This window comes from Petaurus breviceps, unplaced genomic scaffold (assembly GCF_028583685.1).
Source record: "Petaurus breviceps papuanus isolate PSGF00001 unplaced genomic scaffold, PetGlider_PUasm1.0 129, whole genome shotgun sequence".
In the NCBI taxonomy this organism is placed as follows: domain Eukaryota; kingdom Metazoa; phylum Chordata; class Mammalia; order Diprotodontia; family Petauridae; genus Petaurus; species Petaurus breviceps.
The window spans coordinates 2,429,515-2,451,903 of NW_027185665.1; the positions used below are offsets into that span (position 1 = coordinate 2,429,515).

Consider the following 22,389-nt stretch of genomic DNA (forward strand, 5'->3'; position numbering starts at 1 on the left):
ATATTTATTGAATTAATGAAAACCAGGAAGAAACTGTGGGATGAAGATGTTAACAGTATATTAAGTTACAGAAGGCATCAATGCTTTCTTACTATCGAGAATAGAATAGTTTAAATATACCTTTTGTCTTAATTCTTTATACTGGAATCATTAAAGTGATTGAAATATAGATAAACACTATTTGAATATGAAGTATAAAATCTGTTTCCATGAAAGAGTTTATAACCAGGGTACAGGTTAACGTTGTTGGTTTTCTTTTCTTTTTTTTTTTTAACCAAAATTGAGTACTTTTCTCCGTGGAATTTTCTTTTTCTTTATTTTTGCTATTTGGAGGGGGCTTGCCCAGGGTCACATGGCTAGTTTGTGTGTGTGTGTGTGTTGAGTGTCTGAGATCGAATTTGAACTTAGGTCCTCCTGACTCTAGGGCTGGTGCTCTATTCACTGTGTCCCCTAGCCTCCCCCGAGTTGTTTGGTTTTTTTAAAGCAATCGGGGTTAAGTAACTTGCTCATTTTTGTGTGTGTGTGGGTGCCGAGTATCTGAGGCCCGAACTGATCCCAGGTCTCCCGACTCTGGAGCCTACACTCTTACTCACTGCGCCACCTGGCCGCCCCTAAGCAGCTGGGGTTAAGTAACTTGCTCAAGGTTACACGGCCAGTTATTTTGTGTGGGTGTTAAGTATCTGAGCCCAGAACCAATCCTAGGTCTCCCGACCCTGGGGCCCGGTACTCTTACTCACTGCACCACCTGGCCACCCCTTTGTTTTCTTGTGAATTATGATCCAGGATGAAGATCCTTATCTTTTTTTCCTCTTTTAAAAATTTATTCAATAAGTCATATAACCTTTTTTTTTTCCTTGTGTTTTCTTGTTCCTCCAGGTAGCATCTGATGATATCATTTGTACTGTCAAATATTCCCTGTATTATGTAAAAGGTATTATTGGTATTATTAATAGAATACTTTTCCCCCATCAAGATAATGGGTATATTTCTAATGGTCTCCCTTCCTCAAGTCTTTTATCCCCTCTACCAAAAGTGTGAAACACATGTCAAACACTCCAGAGGGCAGCCCAAGCCAGATTAAATTGTAATTGGTAAATATTTAACACTGTAAAGAAATAAATGAAAGCATAGATTTTAAAATTTCCATTTTAAAACTGAGTCAAAATGTACACCCTGAAGTGATCATTATGTACAGATTAATGGCCCTCTTTCTATTTGAGTCTGACACCACTGCTGCCAAAGTGATATTCCTAAAGCAAAAGTCTGACCATGTTACTCCCCCTTACTCAGATCCCAGTTTTTGCATGTTACTTCTAGAAACAAACATAAACTCTTCTCTTTGACATGTAAAGCTCTTCACAACTTGGCCAATTTTTATCTTTCCAATTTTTTTGCACATAACCCCCTGCATGAACTCTGTGATCCAGATATAGTGCCCTTTTTGCCATTCGTGCATGACACTCCCGTTTCCTGTCTCTTTGCCTTTGCACTGTTTTTTTACCTATACCTAAAATGTTGTTCCTCCTTACTCCTTGAAATCCCTGGTTTCCTTCAAAATTCACCTCAGAGTCCATATTTTGCATAAGGCCTTTGCTAACACTTCCCTTTACTTCCCAAATATATTCTCAAGGTCTTGGGACTGTTTTCCCTTTGCAGACATATAGTAGAAGCTTAATAAATGCTGGTTGACTGTGCTAGATGCTAGAAGTTAAAAACATCAAGTTTGTTTGGTTTTTTTTCCTCTTGATAATAGCCACAGGTTCTTATTTCTGAGTCAGTCAGTTAAAAACATGTTTGAGTAACTGTTACCTTTAAAGCGTTATTCTGAGATAACACCCATTAGACTGTTAGGCCCTTGAACAACAATTGTCTTCTGCCTTACTTTGTATCCCTATCCCTTAACACAATATCTTACACATAATAATCCTTGTAAATGCTTGTTGACTTGACACACATTTAAAAAAAGGCAGAAATAGAAAGTCCTTTCTCTCAATGAACTTCCAGTTGCAGAGACAGAATTTAACATGCACAAAAAAATTGGGAGACATAGAATATATACAAATTGAGGGGATACTCATCAATTGGGGAATGGCTGAAGAAGTTGTAGTTTATGAATGTGATGAATACTATTGTTCTATAAGAAATGATGAGCAGACTACATGAACTGATGCTTAGTGAAGTGAGCAGAACCAGGAGAACATTGTACACAGTAAAAGCAACATTGTGTTGTGATCAGCTATGTTAGACTTAACTCTTCTCAGCAATAAAATGATCCAAGACAACTCCAAAAGACTAGTGATGGAAAATGCTAAGAAAGAACTGTGGAGTTTGAATGCAGATTCAAACATACTATTTTCACTTTGTTGTTGTTTTTTTTGTCTTTATCGTTGTTTTTCCCTTTTGTTCTTGATTCTTCTTTCACAACATGACTAAGGTGGAAATATGTTTAAACACAATTGTACATGTATAACCTATAGATCCAATTGCTTGCTGAGTTGGGGAGGGGGGAGGGAGAAAAATTTGCAACTCAAAATCTTACAAAAATGAATGTTGAAAACTCTTTCCATGTAATTAGAAAAAAATTGTTAAATATGTATGTGTATATATATATCTGTGTATAATATATATTTTGTGTATATACATATCTATATATATCTATGTATATACATATATCCTGTGACTACTTAATCTGTTGAGCAATAATAACTTCTGATGTTATATTTCTGTTCTGTTATCAGTTTATTTTCACTATCATACCCTTAGAAATATTTGCTATTTTTGGGCAGGTAGGTGGCACAGTGAATAGAATAGGCCCTGGAGTCAGGAGGACCTGAGTTCAAAATCCAGCCTCTGAAACTTGACAGACTTACTAGCTGTGTGACCTTGGGCAAGTCACTTAACCCCAATTGCCTTACCTTCCTTCCTCAAAAAAAAAAAAAAAGAAATATTTGCTATAAAAGGTTCCCACAACCCCCATGGCTCATTTCTCTCTTATAGTTGTGTGATTTATTTGTGAAATAAGTTTATACTTTATTTATTTTATATTATTTTATTCATTACAGTTATCTATTTTATATTTCATGATTGTTTGGTTAAGAGTCTCCCTCTTAGTCCCTCCTTGCTAAACTTAATATTTAGGTCATGTATTCATCTGGAGCTTATTGTGATGTATGGTATAAGATGTTAATCTAAACCTACTTTCTCCCAGACTGCTTTTCAATTTCCCCAGCAACTTTTGCCAAATACAGAGCTATTTCCCCAGGTTATTTAATGTGTTCTAGTTTATTGAATGCTGTGTTCTTGAGTTCATTTTGTTTCTGACTCTTCCTTTTCTAGCCAGTTCCACTGATTTTTTTTCTATTTTTTTTATCAGTATTAGGTAGTTTTCATGATTATTGCTTTATAATAATGTAATTTGAAGTCTGAAAAAGTTTCCCCATTTATTTTTCTCTCTTCCCTCTCTCCCTCACTCCCAACCAGGATTTAGATCTTTTCTTCCTCCAACTGGATTTATTTTTTCTACTTTTGTATTTTTTTAAAAAAGCTTTATTTCTAGTAAATTGACTGATGATCATATTAGTGTATTCATGCTGCTGGGAATGGACCTGTAGGAATGGTAGCCTAGTGAGCGAGAGCATAAGGGAGGCAACTTGGTGCATTGGAAAGAACTACTTGCTACTTGTGTGGCCTTAGGTGAGTTACTTAACTGCTCTGGTGAATTGAGTGGATTGGCCTACATGACCTCTGTCTTCTCTTCCAGGTCTAAATCTATAATACCTTTAAGTGTGTCTTGGCGTAGAAACAACTAGTGCATTCCAGTTCTAGTTCCAGTGTGAGGTATAAGGTTACATAGAGTTGGTAGCTAAAAAGTCTTATAGAGGATATTGATTAGTTTTGCTTGATTAGAACAGAAAGTTTAAGTTGCAAAATAATTAGGGAGGAATAGTTGTAGGGTGCAATTTATATTGTAGAGAATATTGGTTTGATCAATGAATGATGTGAAGAGGGCCTTAAGTCATACTAAATTTGCATTGACTTTGGAGCTGTTCTTGGTTTTAGTGATGTGATGAAACTGGAATTTTAGAAAGTTTTTTGTACTGTGTAGAATGGATTAGAAGAGAGTGAGACTTGAGGTAGGGAGGCTGTTGTCCTTTGTTTAAGCAAAGATTATTAGGTCATATTGCCATTTGTGTTTGTAGAAATAAAGAGATAAGAAGGCAAGATCTGATAGACTATGAGAAAGAATAATGGGTAGGATTGCTTTGGGAATTAGGGGAACAGAATGAGCTTACGGTAGTGTTTATTTAAAAAACAAAACAGAAAACAAACCCAAAACCCGATTCTTAGGACTTCATTTTTTTTTAAACACTGTCACATAATTTTTCTTACTAAAAACATTAGTTTTCTACAAATAACTTTTTGTTTTGTTTTCTTTTTTTTACAAAACCATCACCATATCCTGCTGGGAAATTTGCTTCAAAATCCTACAGCTACAAACTACTAACAATTGAGTTAAATTATAATGATTTGACAGTTAATTAACTTCTCCATATATGTTTGTTGCTAATCTACTTAACTTTGAATATAGTAGAATCTCACTTTTATACTTGTTAATTAAGTATCATATTCAGAAAAAATAAATTTAAAAAATAATCATTTCTGATAGCTTAATTATTATACTTTTAGAGATGAAAGCTGTTGTTTGAAGAAAATCTTGAAGATTATTTAGAAGTACACTATCAACGTGAGATTTCTTTGACTTTCTAGAGTAAGACTAATGCACTATTGAATGTACACTAAAAAATCTTTATAAAACAAATCATTTTAAAAATATATTTATTTTACATGTATTTGTAATCTCTCCTTCCCTACTGAATGGTAAACAAAAGAAAAATAAAACATTCATAGTCCAGCAAAACAAATTCTCACATTAGCCACATCTAAAAATGTATGGCTTGATTTTTATATTAAGCCTACCACCTCTGGAAGGAGGGTGGGTATCTTGTCACCTGGGTTTACGACATATCATTGCATTAATCGGAGTTCCAGAGTCATTTAAAGTTGTTTTTCTTTAGTGTTGTTGCTGTGAAACTTGTTTGTTCTCTTGGTTTTATCCTGGTTTTATCAGTTTTTCTAGGTCTTTTGGAAAGTCTTCCTTTTATCATGCCTTATAATATATAATATTCCATTCCATTCACATCCTACAATTTATACAGGCATTCCCCATTTGATGGGCATTCCTTTAGTTAACAGTTCTTTGCTATATCAAAAACTATAAATATTTTTTGTACTTATGGGTCCTTTTGATCACTGTGTTAGAGGGCTAGTGCTGATATTGCTGAACCAAAAGGTATTTTCTTCTTTTGAGAACTGCCTTTTTACATCCTTTGACCATTATCTTTTGGGCAACGACTGCCATGCATGTATTTGAATCATTTCTTTATATATCTTGGCTATAAGACTTTTTTCAGAGATTTGCTGTAAAGATGTTTTTTCCCCTTAATTCTTTCCCTTCTAGTCTCACAATACATAAGAAAAAGAAAGTTTAATTACATTGGTTTTGTTTGTGCAATACTAAACAAATTGCTAGTTTTTCACACAGATTAGGTGGTTTGAACTTAAGGATAAAATTGTAGGTCAAAAATTGCATAAAACAAAGTCTGACTAGTTATGCTGGATTTGTAGTCTGACTTGGTTTGAATGATGGTTTTTTGCCACTTAATGATGCTCCATAAGAGTAGCCATTGCTTATTTTTATTTTCATTTATTTATTTATTTATTTTTTTAAGCAATTGGGGTTAAGTAACTTGCTCAAGGTTACACGGCCAGTTATATCTGGGTGTGGTGCTGAGTATCTGAGCCCAAATTTGATCCAGGTCATCCCGACACTGGAGCCGGTGCTCTTACTCGCCGAGCCACCTGGCCGCCCCTAAGCAATTGGGGTTAAGTAACTTGCTCAAGGTTACACGGCCAGGTGTTTCTGGGTGGGTGCTAAGTGTCTGAGCCCGGAATTCAATCTCCAGGTCTTCTCAACACTGGAGCCGGTACTCTTACTCGCTGTGCTACCTGGCCGCCCCCGTTGCTTATTTTTAAAATAGATTTTCTATTGCTTGACACCCCCTGAAAACTGTACAAAAAAATAGCCAGCATATTTCCCTTAAGTTTTTCTTCTCTGTAATAAACATCCTCAGTTCTGTTAGTTAGTGGTTCTCTAATTCTCCTGGTTGCCTCTGGTCTGTCATCCCTCCTGAAATAATGGTACTCAGAACTTTTCATGATATTTTAGTTGTTAATTAATATAGACTATAGTGGGGTTGTTACTTTCCTTCTTCTAGATATCTTATATCTTTTGATAAAATTTTCTTAAAGGTAGTTTCCTATTCACATACTGTGATTATGGTCTCTTTTCATCTTTGTAGTCTCAGAAATTAGCATGTAGTAAACCATTAATAAATATTTATTGAATTGACAAGCAGGCATACCCTTCCCACTTTTAGGTAAATTAAGCTTTGTATTTTTTACTTAAACTGTTAAACTTAGGTGTAGAACTTAAAATTTGTACTATTTAGACTTCATTTTGTTAAGAGTTTATCTGTCATAACCGATCATTCTTTGTGGATTTTCTTACATGCCACTGATGGATTTGATAATAACACTGTACATAGTTTTTATCTAGTTAGAAAATTGTTAATCAAATTAGGGACAGAGAACCACACAGATAAAACAGTTTAGAGAAAATAAGAATCGTTCAATAACAAAATTTGGGATCATTTTTGGACTTAATTTATCCCAGCTATCTTTTTGTCCCTTGCATCTCTCTATCTTTGGTAATAAAATTAGAGAATTGAGACTGGTTCTGTTATTTCATTGTCATAGGCAACTCTGTAGTGAAAAAACTTTATCTATAAATGCTAGTCAGCATTTTCTCTGTAACTGTCTTAGTGTGTTGCTTGGGATGGTGATTTGCCCAGAGTCAGCAAGCCTTTATTAAGTGTTTACTTTGTGCCAGATGCTGCTAAGTGCTGGAGATTTAAAAAAAAAAAAAGGTAAAAAAATAGTCCCTCCCCTTAAGGAGCTACCATTCTAGTGAGGGAGAAAATATGAAAAAAAAATTGCCATGCAGCTGATATGTGTTGGAAGTTGTATTGAAACCAGGTTGTCTTGCCTTTCAAGCTACTCTATATACTATGCCACCCTGTCTCTCTAATAATAAATAATACATTGATTTACAATATGAAAATAATTTCATAAATTAAAATATGAGTCCATAGTAAAGTCATTTCATTGTAGCTCCTTTGGGTCTTAATAAATTTCATCTTATTGAATCCTGGCTCTTATGTATTGTCCACCTTCAGATTGACATCTAACTAACCATTAATGACTGCTCCTTCTGTCTGGCTTTTCAAGATGCTCCTAATCTGTTGAATTATATTGTTGTCCAGCTTGTTTCTCTTCTTCTTGTGCATAGAATAGCACAAAAGATTCTGTAAAAGGGTTTGTTAAGATTTAGATAAACATTCCCAGTTGATAAATGGTCAAAGTATATGAATAGGCAATTTTCATATGAAGAAATCTAAGCTATTTATAATTATATGGAAAAAAGCTCAAAATCACTATTGATTAGAGAAATGCAAATTAAAGCAACTCTGAGGTACCATCTCACACCCACAGTATTGGCTAACATGACAGAAAATTGTGGACTTGGGGAGGTGGCTAGGTGGTGCAGTGAATAGAGCACTGGCCCTGGAGTCAGGAGGAGCTGAGTTTAAATCCGGCCTCAGACACTTGACACACTTACTAGCCCTGTGACCTTGGGCAAGTCACTTGACCCCAATTGCCCTTCCTCCCCCTCCAAAAAAAAAAAAGGCAAAAAAGAAAATTGTGAACTAATCCAGCTATTTTGGAGAACAGTTTGGGACTATGATCAAAGGGCTGTATAACTGCACACCCTTTGATCCAGCAATACCACTACTAGGTTTTTATCACAAAGAGATCAAAGAAAGGGGGAAAGGACTATTTGTACAAAAATATTTATAGCGGCAAAGAATTGGAAATTGAGAGGATACCCATCAGTTGGGGAATGCCTGATCAAGTTAGAGTATATGTTTGTAAAGGAATGCTACTGTGCTGTAAGAAATGATGAGCAGGATATTTTCAGAAAAATCTGGGAAGACATGTGAAATGAACAGAACTGGGACAATATTATACCCAGTAACAACAATATTGTAAGGATGATTGTGAAAGACTTGGGTACTCTGATGAAGACAATCATTCAAGATGGTTAATTCCAAAGGACTCAATAATGAAAAATGCTGTACACCTCCAAAGAAAGAACTGATGAGTCTGAATGCAGATCCGAAACATACTGTTACTTTTTTTCCCCCGTTGGGTCTGTATCTTCTTTCATGTGACAAATATGAAAATATGCTTTGCATGATTGCACATGAATAACATATCAAATTGCTTACCCTCTGAGGAAATGGGAAGGTAAGGGAGGGGGAGAGAAAAATTAAAATTCAAAATAAAAGAAAAAGTTAAAAATTGTCTTTACATGTAATTAGGGGGGAAAATAACATTGTAAAAAAATTAGATAAGCTCTGTCTACAAGGCAAAGGGCAGCTAGGTGGTTCAGTGGATAGACTGAAATCAGGAGGACTCATCTTTTTGAGTTAAAATCTGGCCTCAGACACTAGCTGTGTGACTTTGGACAAGTCACTTATCCATCTTTGCCTCAGTTTCCTCATCTGTAAAATGGACTTCAGAAGGAAATGGCAGATCACACCAGCGTCTTTTCCAAAAAAACCCCAAATGGGGTCATAAAGTGTCAGACATGACTGAAAAATAACAAGGCAACATGAAGTCTAGTGAGTAGAATGCAGATCTTGGAGGTAGGATGTAGTCGTTTGTCCTTCTTTCTTCAGGAAGATGATGCCATGACCTGCAAATGAATTGGATGTAAGTGAGGGAGGACCATTCAATGACACTAGCCTCACTTTCTCCGCCAGAGCTGTCTGGGTCCAGAGACCAACTATAGATTAGGACAACTGGAGATGGCCCCCTCTTGGAAGCAGGAATACCTGATCTTATGTTTTTTTAACACTGATTGGTGATGCGACCTTGGGCAAGCCATTTAACTTTTCATTACTTCCAGGAAATTTTTGTAAGTTGCTATGCAGTTGCTAATATGCACTTGTAGAAGTACTTCTTTCTTTGGGAATTGCTTATGCTAATACACTCAAAGGTTCCCTAAAATGGTCTACAGTATCTTCTTCAAAAAAGAAAGTGGTTTGTTAGGCATGAACTATAATCAAGCCATACTGGCTCTTTTTGATCATTTAATATATTCTAGAATTTTGCTTGCTGTTGAAGTCAAAGTCCTTGGCATATAATTTGCAGACTCTCTTCTCTTTGCCCTTTTTTTTTTCCCCTGGGTTGCTAGGGTTTTTTTTAAATTAATTTGTTTGTTTCCTTTTAGTTTACAGGATTCAATTCCACAATTCCTTGAGTTTCACATTTTGTCCCCCTCCCTTCCCTTCCCCCCATGGCAGCATATAGTCAAGTGTAGGATCTATAAATACTTTCACATTATACATTAGTCACGTTATAAGGACGGATTGTACCAGCTGGAATGAAAAATAGTAAAGAGGACATAAAATCAAATAAGAGAAGGAAAAAGATCAGGTATTTTGCTTCCACCTGGATATAAACTTAGTTCTTTCTAGTTCTTTCTCTAGATGCACACATTTCTCTCCATCATGAGTCTTTTGGGATTGACTTATATCCCTGCATTGCTGAGAAGAGTCCAGTCTATCAAAGTTGGTCATCACACATACGTTGTGTCTGTAATTGTGTACAAATTTCTCCTGATTCTACTCTTCTCACTCAGCATCAGTTTGTATAAGCCTCTCCTGGTAAATATGAAGGCTGTCTGCTCCTAGTTTCTTATAGCACAATAGTATTCCATTACATGCATATACCACAACTTGTTCAGCCATTCCCCAATTGATGGGCACCCCCTTAATTTCCAATTCTTTGCCATCACAAAAAGAGCTGCTATAAACATTTTTGTACATATGGGTCTTCCTCCCACTTCTATGATCTCTTTGGGATATAACCCTAGGAGTGGTATTGCTGGATGAAAGGGTATAAAAGTATGTATAGCTCTTTGGGCATAATTCCAGATTGCTCTCCAGAAAGGCTGGATCAGTTCACAGCTCCACCAGCAATGCATTAGTGTTCCAATTTGCCCACATTCTCTCCAGCATTTGTCATTTTCCTGTTTTGTCATCTTAGTCAATCTGACTGGTAAGATGTGGTACCTCAGAGTTGTTTTGATTTGCATTTCTCTAATCAATAGTGAATTAGAGCATTTCTTCATTTGCTTATAGATATCTTTAATTTCTTTCTCTGAAAATTGCCTGTTCATAACCTTTGACCATTTATCAATTGGGGAATGACTTGTATTCTTATAAATTTGACTCAATTCTCTGTATATTTTAGAAATGAGTTCTTTGTCAGAGACATAGGTTGTAAAGATTCTTTCCCAATTTCCCACCTCCCTCTTAATCTTGGTTACATTGGCTTTGTTTGTGCAGAAGCTTTTCTCTTTGCCGTTTTCTACCCCTGTGATTTTTCTCCGATTCTCTAGAATCTTTCAGAGCTTAATTATGGCACCTCAGCAGTCATATCTGCTGGTTCTATCATTTTCCTGGGTTTTAGTTTAATTTTAACTTCGTGATGACTCATCATAGATAGCTAAGTGCTACCTGTCTCCTTTTTTACCTTAGCTTTGATTTTAAGGGGTTTTATTTTGTATTTCATTTAAACAAATAGTTTCTCTTTATTGTATAGAATACAATGTTAAAAATTGTTGACAGGCAAGTAAAGTCAAAAAATGAGTCAAAGTCGGGGTGAATCGGGGTCCTGGAAGTGCTGAAGGGAGCAGAAAGCAGAGAGCAGGTTCAGGAGTGAAGTTGTAGATGAAGTGAAAGGATGTAGACATCAGAGAAGGCAGTTTTGGAGTTGAGTGTAATGGTGGCAGTGCAGCAGTTTAAGTGTTACTGAAATTGGAAGTACAATCATCCCCATGTGTTGCTAAAGTTGTCAAGATCAATGTCAAAGAAGTTGACGTGGTGTAGGAACTGTGAAACTAAACTCTGGAGAAGGGTCATAAGATAATGAAGCAGGATATAGACTGACTGCCTGCTAGGTGCTGAAGTTAATGAGGAAGGTAGGAGTGTCCTGGTTAGTAGATGACCACATAATGATGAGGAAGGGGTGATGTCAAAGGGTTTGAACTTCAAAGGGAGTAGATTGTTGAGTGATGGTGGTAGACCTGTGATCTGGACTCCAGAAAGTTTTTACTGAAGACTTCGAGATGGTCCCTAGGCAAATTGGTATCAAGGACCATAAACAGAGGAGCATTTTCTGTTTAACTATATTTATTTAGATCCTGAAATGAAAGCTTGAAGGTGGGCAGATACAGTTGTTTATTCTAGGCTTTAGTAAAAGTTAAATCTAAATACTACTCTACAGAACTTTTAAGTGAGATCTTATAATAGATGTCATATAGTAAAGGCCAGTTTAGCCCTTTTAGTCAATGTACTTCTGACAAACAAGTATGCATAGCCTAGAAGTAATAGTTCCAGTATAAACTAAATATGTTAAACATACAGCTCTTGTGAGTTTTTGAATATCCATTCAAATACTTTCCTAACGGCAAATCATAACTCTTATATCGTATATTGAAAATTAGTTAAGACCATATTACAACAAAGATAATGAAGTGGACATCTGTGAAATAACAAGACAGCAGTGCCAATTACAGTTTATAGGAGTGTTTATTAACCTCGGTGACTGCCTCCCTAATAAGGGAGACAGCCCCAAGCCTCCTGTAAGATGCATTTTTATAGAACTAGGTGTTGCTAATCAACAAAATGCGGTTCCAAGAGGGGTACCATTTCTAGTAAGGTCTTGGGTACCTAACAAGAACAGACTTGTTTCTGGGGTATGTTTCTAGCAACACATGTGAAAAGTTCCCTCACTATTATAGCCTATCAGGTGGTTTCCAGGGACCCTGGTAGGGGCCCCTTCTGGCAGGTTTTAGGGGGCTTTGATGTATAATTTCTGGTGGGCACTTCAATAACATTTAGCTTCACTGATGATTAGAAGTTACTGGCCTAGTAGGCGGAGAAACTTTATTTTATTAAACTTAGCTGGAAAAGCAATCTTAACAGAGATAAAACAAGAATTTTAACCTTTCTTAAGTGGGGGGGAGGGGCTGGGAGAAATTTAAGTGCTTAAGGGATGCTTTTTCATTCACTCATCAATTGTACAAGGCTCTGTTAACATAGATAACAGGGGTTTAGGATGAGTAGGTTATTTTTCTGACTTGTAAAGCATTTTTTTTTTTTAAGGAAAAATTCTTTTTGCAGTGATTTCACAATCACAGACTTATTTTAGCATCCAGATAGTCTCCTCTTTCAATTGAACAGAAGTGCTTGAGTTCTAAATTATTACAGTGTTTTTGATGGTAAAGTCCCTTATTCTTGTTAGGTTTCTGAAGTGGATGAAATTTGTAAACAGAAAGCAGTGAAATTAATCAGAATACAAGGATCCATTGGATATCCTACTAAAGACACACATCTTTCCTTGAAAATGATAAAAGACTGTGTTATATCACTGTCATGTCTTTGACCTTTTGAGGGTATATTCTCAGTAGTCTAATTGGTTAAAAGGTAAGAACACTTTAGTTCCCACTCATTTTCCAGAATAGTTGGGCCATTTCATAGCTTCATCAATATAACCTATTAATTTGTCTTTTTGGGGGGGCAGCACACAGTTAGAGTTAAGTGACTTGGTCCAGGGTCACATAGCTAGTGTCTGACGTCAAATTTGAACTCAGGGACTCTTGAATCCAGGGCTGCTGCTCTATGCACTGTGCCACCTCATTGTCCCAATTTGTCTATCCTTTGACAGCCTCACTAATGTTTATTATTCCTGGCTTCTGTTATTTTTGTTAATTTGCTAGTTAGGAGAAACCTCAGTTTTATTTTGTAATCAATGATTTGGATCAGTCTTCTATGTGGTAGTTGATTAAAGTACTTTTGAAAGCTTTGCTCACCTCCTTTGTTAGACTACTTATCTATTTGGACCTGGATGTTGGTTATGTTATGTATGTATGTAAATTCCATTATGTATTTCGGATATCAGACTTGCTTCAGAGATAATTGGTGCCAGTATTTCTCATCCACTGCTACTTATTAATAGCTTTATTGATTTTGTTCATGCGCAAATTTTAAATTTATGTAATTGAAATTGTCTTTTTTTTTTATCATCTCTATCCCTTGGTTTAGTTGAGAATTCTTAGTTACACTGATAAAAGTTAAATCCTTTTGGACATATATATGTATATACATGCATACATATATATGTATTTATGTGTACACATATCATAATGTGATATTTTATATGGAGGTGGTATACAATAGTCAGATTTGCCACTGCTTTGTTCCATTCGCTACATATATAGACAGACATGAGTACTTGTAATGTTTCTTCTTTTCTATTTTAAATTGCTTTTATTTTCTTGTGACTTGTGCATACTTTCATTGTAGTATTCCTGACTAGATTGATTTCAGTATTTGTCAAAATATTTGAACTTCTGGGGCAGTTAGATGATTTGTAAAGAAAAAAGAACAATATTTAAAATCAGAAGTTTTGGTCATAATAAATGTAAGGAATACCTTATAGGGGGAGACAAAACTTTTCCTCTCAGTGGTATGCATTAAATTTCTGTTTGTGAAGCTAGTTTTTCATCTCTACTTAAAAGAATATAAGGGAACTAAATTTAGAAGAATAATTTCCCTTAAGTAGACTTTCTCAATATTTTATATAGAGATATGTTGAGATATAAATATATTTATGCTGCGATATATTTTGTATGAATATTGAGGGTATGACTAGTAAAGGGCTAGAAAGACATAGCATTTTGCAAGAAACTTTGTTGTATACCCACAGCAGTTTTGATTTTGAATTAAAAGAAAATTAAATATTTTACCACCACTATTTTTTTTTTAAACAGGGCTACACATCATTTTGGAATGACTGTATATCATCTGGATTACGGGGCTGTATGTTAATTGAATTAGCTTTGAGAGGGCGCCTTCAACTGGAGGCTTGTGGAATGAGGCGCAAAAGTCTTTTAACAAGAAAGGTAAGATAAAGGGTATTTTTGTTTAGTGTTTGGATAAGAAACTTAAACATGGAAACTGTCTCCAAATGAAAAATATTACAACTAATTAAACGTTTTGAAATTAAAGAGGAAACTTTTTTTTCTCCATCAAAACCCATATGTGATATAGGTAAACATTGGTTCAGTTAAATTAAAATGTTTCTAACATTATCTCAAAGTAGTCTGTATCCATCCTTTCTTGCCTTAAAAAGATTCCAACCTCTGACTAATATATTAGGTTATTGTACATTTGTGCTTTATAATATATTTCATTTCATTAAGCTAAGTTAGGAGAGGTCTTTTCATAGAGTGTCAGCTGTAATTACTGCTTCTGAAATCATAATTCTGAAAGAATTGGCAAAATGTTTCTTTTTTCCACAAAAGTTTGCTATTCATGAGCCAGCTATCCTGTTTCTATTTATCTTTTTTAGTAACATTTGAATACTTTCCAGAATTCAGCTTTCAACACTCTTAAGAATTAAGTCTCTGTGTAGGTAGACAGCTCTTACTTCTCTTGATGTAATGAAAGTGTTCAGTGTTGGTTACTCTATAGTGAGTCTTTCACCCCTTTCTTCCTTTCCTCCTCTTCTTAAAGCAGAGTATAGTGCCTTGGATTTTTCTCAGAAAATTCTAAAATGTTCTTGAATATAAGAAAACCATATTTATTTTGTGTAATCTGCATTACCATATTCCTTAGTGGGGAGTGTTTTTTTTTTTTTTTTTTTTTGAGGGGAAGTTTAGAACATCACCTTCTTAAAATTAAATGTGTGTATGCACACACACACACACACATATATATGTATATATGAATGAAATGAATATTCCTGTTTTGTACTGTAGAGATTCTTGATATTTATACCTTAACACTTAGAATGCTTATAAATAAAAATGTGGCACTATTAGAAAATGTGGAATTTATCATGGTACTCATTTTCTTCTTGTAGAGAAAAGAACTAGGTAGGGACCACAAAATCTTCTTTGTCCGGTTCCTAGAATTGGCTTCTTCTCCAAATTACCTCCAATCCTAAAACCAGAACTATTTGTCTGTGTAAAAGTTATTTTTTTTCTGTGTAAAAGTTATACTAAGTGTTTTCATTTTTGTAAGTAATACTATTTCATGATTTTTCATAGTGCCTGATAGAAATGTGTGTTAACCACTCTCATTTAAAAAACGAAAACACTTTTGGTAAGATTGTTAAAGGGGCTATCAGTCATTCATACCTTAGTGCTAGTTAATTTAATCAGATTGTTTTTGTCTTAACATCACAGAATCTCAGAGTTGGAAGAGACCCCAAACACTATATAATCAAATCTATATCTAAGCAAGAATTCTTTTTGTAACATACTCAAAGAAATGACATGTGAGTTTTTGCTTGGAGACGTCTAGTAAGGAGAAACCCCAGTTTTCACTTTCCCCTTAAATTTTCCTCTTTGTAATGTCTGACCACTGCTCTTAGCCCTCTGGAACAAAACATATCTAATCCCTCCTCTGTAAAACAGCCCATTAGAACAGCTATCACATACCTCAAGGTCATTGTTGCTTAGAGTAAACTACCCAGTTTCTTTATCTAGTCCTCATGTTATGAGCTGGAGACCCATTATTACCATCCTTGTTTACATCCTTTAAACGCTGACCTCCATATTCTTCCTAAAATGTTATGCCCAGACATGAAGTTTCCTAAAATTAATTTGATTAGAGAATATGAAGCTGGTGAAGTGTGTTAAAGGGGAAGGAGTGCTTATCTGGAAATCAGGACCCAATTCTTTTTTTTTTTTTCCATTTTTAAATGCTTTATTAACTTCTGATTTACATCATTCATTTCTGCCGGATTTTGAGTTGCAAATTTTCTCCCCGTTTTTCCCCTACCCACCGCCTCAAAATAGCAGTCCCACAGGATATCCCCTCCTCCAATCTGCTCTCTCCCATATTTTCTCCCATACCCCTTTCCAGTAGGGCATGGTGGATCTCTATGCCCCAGTGCCTGTATATCTTATTACCCAGTTACTTGTAAAATAGTATTAATAATAGTATATATATATATTTAAACATTTGATTTTAAAACTTTGAATTAAAGATTCATTCCCTTCCTCCCTTGTCACCCACCCTTACTGGGAAGATAAGCAGTTGAGTATAGGTTGTACATGTGTGGCTAATGCAAAACAATAACATAGTAGATATATTGTAAAAGATTGACTATATTTCCCTCCCTCCTATCCCACCTCCCACTTGTTCTATTCTCTACTTTAATCCTGTCCCTTTTTCAAGAGTGGGTGCTTCCAACTTCCCTCCCCCCCCAGCTTGCCCCCTTCTATCATCTCTCCTCTCATCCCCTTCCCCCCCTACTCTCCTGGAGAGTGAGATACCCTATTTAGTGTGTATTTCATTCCCTCCTCAAGCCAAATTCAATGGGAATAAGGTTGACCCATTCCCTTTTGCCTTCCTATTCTTCCCCTCCATTGTGACCATTTTCCCTTGCCTCTTCTATATGAGATAGTTTATCCCATTCTGTCTCTCCCCATCTCCTCTCATTATATTCCTCTCTCACCTCTTAATTTCACCTTTTAAGTATCATCCTTTCCTGTTAAATTGGTCCTGTGCCCTCTATCTAGATAATGTATACCTGTAAACATATAAACACACATTTACATATGTATTCATATGCCCATATACCCTCATATATAGACATATATGTATTTCTATTCCCTTCAACTACTGAGAAAAGTTTCATCAGTTACAATTATTGTTTTTCCATGTAGGAATGTTAATAGTTCAACTTTGATAAGTTCCTTATGATTTCTTTTCCCTGTTTACCTTCTCTTGCTTCTTGTATCCGAATGTCACATTTTCTATTCAACTCTCTTTTTTCCAGCAAGAATGCTTGAAAGTCCTCTATTCCACTGAATGACCATATTTTCCCCTGAAACAATGATACTCAGTTTTGCTGGTTAGGTGACTCTTGCTTTTAATCCCAGCTCCTTTGCCCTCCGGAATATCATATTCCAAGCCCTTCAATCCCTCAGTGTAGAAGCTGCCAGATCCTAGGTTATCCTGATTGTGTTTACACAATATTCAAATTGTTTCTTCCTGGCTGCTATTATTATTATATTATATATATTATTATAATATGCTATTATTAATATTCTCTCCTTGATCTGGGAATTCCGGAACCTAGATATAAAATTCCTAGGAGTTTTCTTTTGGGGATCTTTTTCAGGAGGTGATTGGTGGATTCTTTCAACCTCTGTTTTGCCCTCTGGTTCTACAACATCAGGGCAATTTTCTTTGAGAACTTCCTGGAGGATGATTTCTAGGTTTTTATTTTGATCATGGCTTTCAGGTAGTGCAATTTTAAAATTATCTCTCCTGGATCTATTTTCCTTTTTTAAAATTTTTATTTTTTAATTAATTTGTTTGTTTCCTTTTAGTTTACAGGATTCAATTCCTTGAGTTTCACATTTTGTCCCCCTCTCTCTCCTCCCCCGCATGGCTGCATATAGTCAAGTATAGGATCTGTAAATACTTTCACATTATACATTAGTCAGGTTATAAAGACGGATTGTATCAGATGGAATAAAAAATGGTAAAGAGGACATAAAAGCAAACAAGAGAAGGAAAAAGATCAGGTATTTTGCTTCTACCTGGATATAAACTCAGTTCTTTCTAGTTCTTTCTCTGGATGCATATATTTCTCTCCATCGTGAGTCTTTTGGGATTGACTTATATCACTTCAGGTCATCACACATACGTTGTGTCTGTAATTGTGTACAAATTTCTCCTGGTTCTACTCTTCTCACTCAGCATCACTTTGTATAATAAGCCTCCCCAGGTAAATATGAAGACTGTCTGCTCCTCATTTCTTATAGCACAATAGTATTCCATTACATGCATATACTACAACTTGTTCAGCCATTCCCCAATTGATGGGCACCCCTTTAATTTCCAGTTCTTTGCCACCACAAAAAGAGCTGCTTTGAACATTTTTGTACATATGGGTCTTCCTCCCACTTCTATGATCTCTTTGGGATTTAACCCTAGGAATGGTATTGCTGGGTCAAAGGATATGAAAGTATTTATAACTCTTTGGGCATAAGTCCAGATTGCTGTCCATAGAGGCTGGATCAGTTCACAACTCCACCAGCAATGCATTAGTGTTCCAATTTGCCCACATCCTCTCCAGCATTTGTCATTTTCCTGTTTTGTCATCTTAGCCAATCTGACTGGTGAGATGTGGTACCTCAGAGTTGTTTTGATTTGCATTTCTCTAATCAGTAGTGATTTAGAGCATTTCTTCATGTGCTTATAGATATCTTTCATTTCTTTCTCTGAAAATTACCTGTTCATATCCTTTGACCATTTATCAATTGGGGTCCTGGATCTATTTTTCAGATCAGTGGTTTTTCCCATGAGATATTTCACATTGCCTTGTATTCTTTCATTTGTTTGGATCTGTTTAACAGCATCTTGATTTCTCATAAAGTCATTAGCTTCCATTTGCTCCAATCTAATTCTGAAGCAGTGATTCTCCTCATTGAGCTTTTGAGATTCTTTTTCCATCTGGCAAATTTGGCTTTTTAAGGCATTCTTCTCCTCATTGCCTTTTTGAGCCTCTTTTGCCAGTTGTAAGTTAGTCTATTTTTTAAGGTGTGATTTTCCTCAGTCAGGCTGTTGACTCTCATTTCATAATTTTCTTGCATTGTTCTCATTTCTCTTCCCAATTTTTCCTCCACTTCTCTTATCTGCTTCTTACGGTCCTCTATGGCCTGTAAGCAGCTCAAATTTTCCTTGGAAGCTTTTGATGTGGGAGTTCTGACTTCATTGTCTTCCTCCTGTTCCATGCTTTGCTCCTTTTTTGTCCCCAAAATAGGAGTCTAACGTTGGAATCTTCTGTCTGCTTTGTTTCCTTTGCCTGGTCATGTCGCCCCTCAGTCACTTGACCCCTGGGCTTTTTCCACAGTAGGACTCTGCCAACAGACTGGGGAGCTTTCGTCCCAAACACAGGGGTTTTCTCAGCTGCCAGAGGTATTAAATGGGTGCCCTCTCTTGAGGCCTCTATGGGCTCTGGCAAACTGGATACACACCCCAGGACCTCCATCCTAGACTGCAATCCAGATCCAAGCAGGTTAAAGCAAGAGTGATTTCCCCTCAGACTGGTTGCTTGGTTCCCCTACACTCTGTAGGCCAGGAGCTGAAGTTACCAGATGGTGCTGGCTGGCTGTGCAGGCATCTCAGTGACTTCTTGCCCCAGGGGCAAAAGCCATGCACTCCCACTTACTGGGTCCCAAGTCCAGACTGCATTGACCTCTCCCTTTGTCCTTTGCATCTGTTTGTTGATAATTCTGGAAATAGCCACAGCTGCTGCTGATCTGGAGTCCCTCTGGCAGGTGTCTGGTCCGATCCGCCCTGGGGCTAAAACCTCAGCTCGTGGGGCCTGGTCTTGGCTCCCAGAGCCCTGCACTGGCCGATTCATGCCAGCCTGCCGGGCTGTCCTCAGCTGGACGTTAGCTTCTCTGTGTCATTTTGTGGGTTCTGCAGCTCCAAAGTTTGTTCAGAGTCCCCTTTTTACATTGATTGGGGAAGGTGGAAGCCGGAGCCGCTCGGAGGTCGTGCTTCTACTCTGCCTCTTCCAGGACCCAATTCAAAACCTGCCTCTGACAGCTTGCTACTTGGGTGACTTTGGGTAAGTCACTTAGTTTCCGTCGGCCTCAGTTGTAAAATAAGGAGGGGATTGGACTAGGTGGTCTGTTGTCACGTCTCTCCCTTCCAGTTCTAGATCTGTGAATTATGAAAAACTAAGGTAGGGTGAGATTCAAAAGGGGGGAAAAGGAAGGAAAATTAAGTAGTTACATTGTCATTGATCATAAATAATGAAAGTATGAAGTCAAAATTCCTGATTTTCTTGAACTGTAGCATGTTAAAACATTTATTATATTTTACTGCTTAATAAATATAGAAGTAAATATGAGGCACTAAGTTCCTACTCTTCTCTTTTATGCTAATTTCCTAAATGACTTGAGAGATGCAAAGTTTTCTTTCCTATCTTTTAAAAATTCGAACACTTAAAAGATGTTAGTGATAATTGAATAGCACTTTTATGTTTTAAAAATATTCTTGACATTTTAAGATAATTTTCCTCTATCAGATTGAATTTCCATTTAAAGAGGAACATAAATAATTCTTATCCTGATAAGTCTTTTGCTCCAAACCATTTTCATACAAATATGTATTGAAGATTGGTTCTATAACCATTCAATTTTGACTTTTATCTTATGTATATTTTTAAAAGAGAGAAGAGGATATTGGATTTTAAAGATACAGAGAGCTATTTGGAAATAAAGAATAAAATGTTTTATTTCTTGCTAATTAATAAGCTTGGGTTTTTTTAATGAAATTTTTTAAAGCTTTTTAAAAAAATGTTATCTTTCACTAATTGGAATCAGACCTACACATTCTTTATGGATCAGATTACTTCTTTAGAAGACTTGCTTTAAGTGATAGCTGTGAAATTACTTATTTAACATATTTTGTTAGATTACTTAGATGAGATTAAGTATGTGATATGTTTTGGGAAGATACATATCAAAGTAATTGGGAAATTTTTAAAAGTTTTGGTATGTAAGTTGATTAGCTCCAGTTATTTGGATTCCCTTATTTGGAAAACTTAAGTATTATGTAATTTACAGAAGCTCAAGAACTTGTGTTTTCAGTGGTTTGGGTATTCTTTTTACTGATACAGATCACAGAGCCTTAGTAGATGGTTTTGAGTTGTTGTGGCCAAAGTATATCATGAAGACTTACGGCAGATAAGTCACCCTTTGCTCTCAAAGGCCATCTCAGCAGAGTCATGGTTCTGATAGGTCCTACTAAGTCAGAAAGGCTTTAGGTATAGGTGATGGACCTGTCTAGTTTGCTGAGGTTCATGAACAGAAAGCACATTTTAGACCCTCAGAAAATAATCATTGAAGGAAAGGGAAATAATTTGCTTAAGTATTTCCTGTGTACCAAGAACTTTGCTAATCCCTGGGGGAAATGTGAGCAAAGTCCTTGTTCTCATTGAGTTCTAATATTTTAATGTAGGAGGTATGTTCTAAAGGGAGATAGCAAGGCTTCATGGTCCAGTACGTGGGGCCCTAAGGGTTGCACAGCAAGCTGAATGGCTTTACTGCAAACTCATCCATCTGCTTACTAGGAAGTGTGTGGCTCTCAGTAAGACAAAGGAAGAGGAAGACCAAGTATTTCTTCCATGTGGGCTTCATTACCTGCTTTGTATAGAAAGGCTCACAGTGCAGCAGGAGTCACACTGATGCTGCCCCACTGGGGCCTACCACTTATACAGCCTCTGGCAGACAGTTAGCCTTTCTTGCTGCCGTGGTGGAGCCTCTGCTAAAGAGAAGGAGATTATGGCATCTGAGGAAGAAGAGCATTTGTTGTAACCAAAGCCTGACTTGCCTGAGACATAACATTTAATAAAGCACATTTTTTTGAATTATACATTTAAAAGGAAAAAAAAAAGAAAAAATTTCTGATTTATCAGTGACAAGTCACAAAATGTTAGTCCCAAGTAGAGTTATTTTTCTGTGGTGCAGTATAGTTTAAATGTTACTAGATTGTTGGCTTCTGGAGGGCAGGAACCATGTATTTTTCATCTATCTGTATGTACCTTATATATACACATATGTATATGTGTGTATATATATGTATATAGTGTATATAGTATATTAAGAAACAGCATGAATTTGTAATGAAGAGGAGACCCGAGTTCTACTAGTTTTATAATCCTGGGCAAGTCACAATCTTTCTGAGCCCCACTTTCCTGGTCTGTAAAATGGGATAACAATGCTTGCTTTTTTGTTGTTGTTGTTGTTATGAGGATCAGATGAGATAATGCTTGTAAAAAGTTTATTACAAATCTTAATTAGCTATTTAAAAAGGAGCTGCTGCTATCGAGTGTAACAGTAATGATTCTTGAATTTCAGGAACGAAATCAGTGACAGTGAAACTGAACATACTGATCCAAAAAATCACAGTGTTGCTATTTAGTTTCCTCTCCCAAAATTCTACAGCAAGATAACAGGCAACCCTTGATTACCCAGAACCTATTTGAATTCATATATGCAAAACTGAACTCATTATCCCTAAACCCTCTGCCTTTTCATTC

General features: G+C 36.2%; 1 protein-coding gene across 1 annotated transcript in view; it reads left to right on the forward strand.

Moving 5' to 3' along the window:
- LOC138172790 (Golgi phosphoprotein 3) overlaps positions 1-22,389 on the forward strand; it is a 69,145-nt gene that overhangs the window by 11,986 nt on the left and 34,770 nt on the right. The window contains exon 2 of the mRNA XM_069102659.1: positions 14,084-14,215. Coding sequence (XP_068958760.1) covers positions 14,084-14,215 — 132 coding nt within the window. The remainder of the gene's footprint in view (positions 1-14,083; positions 14,216-22,389) is intronic.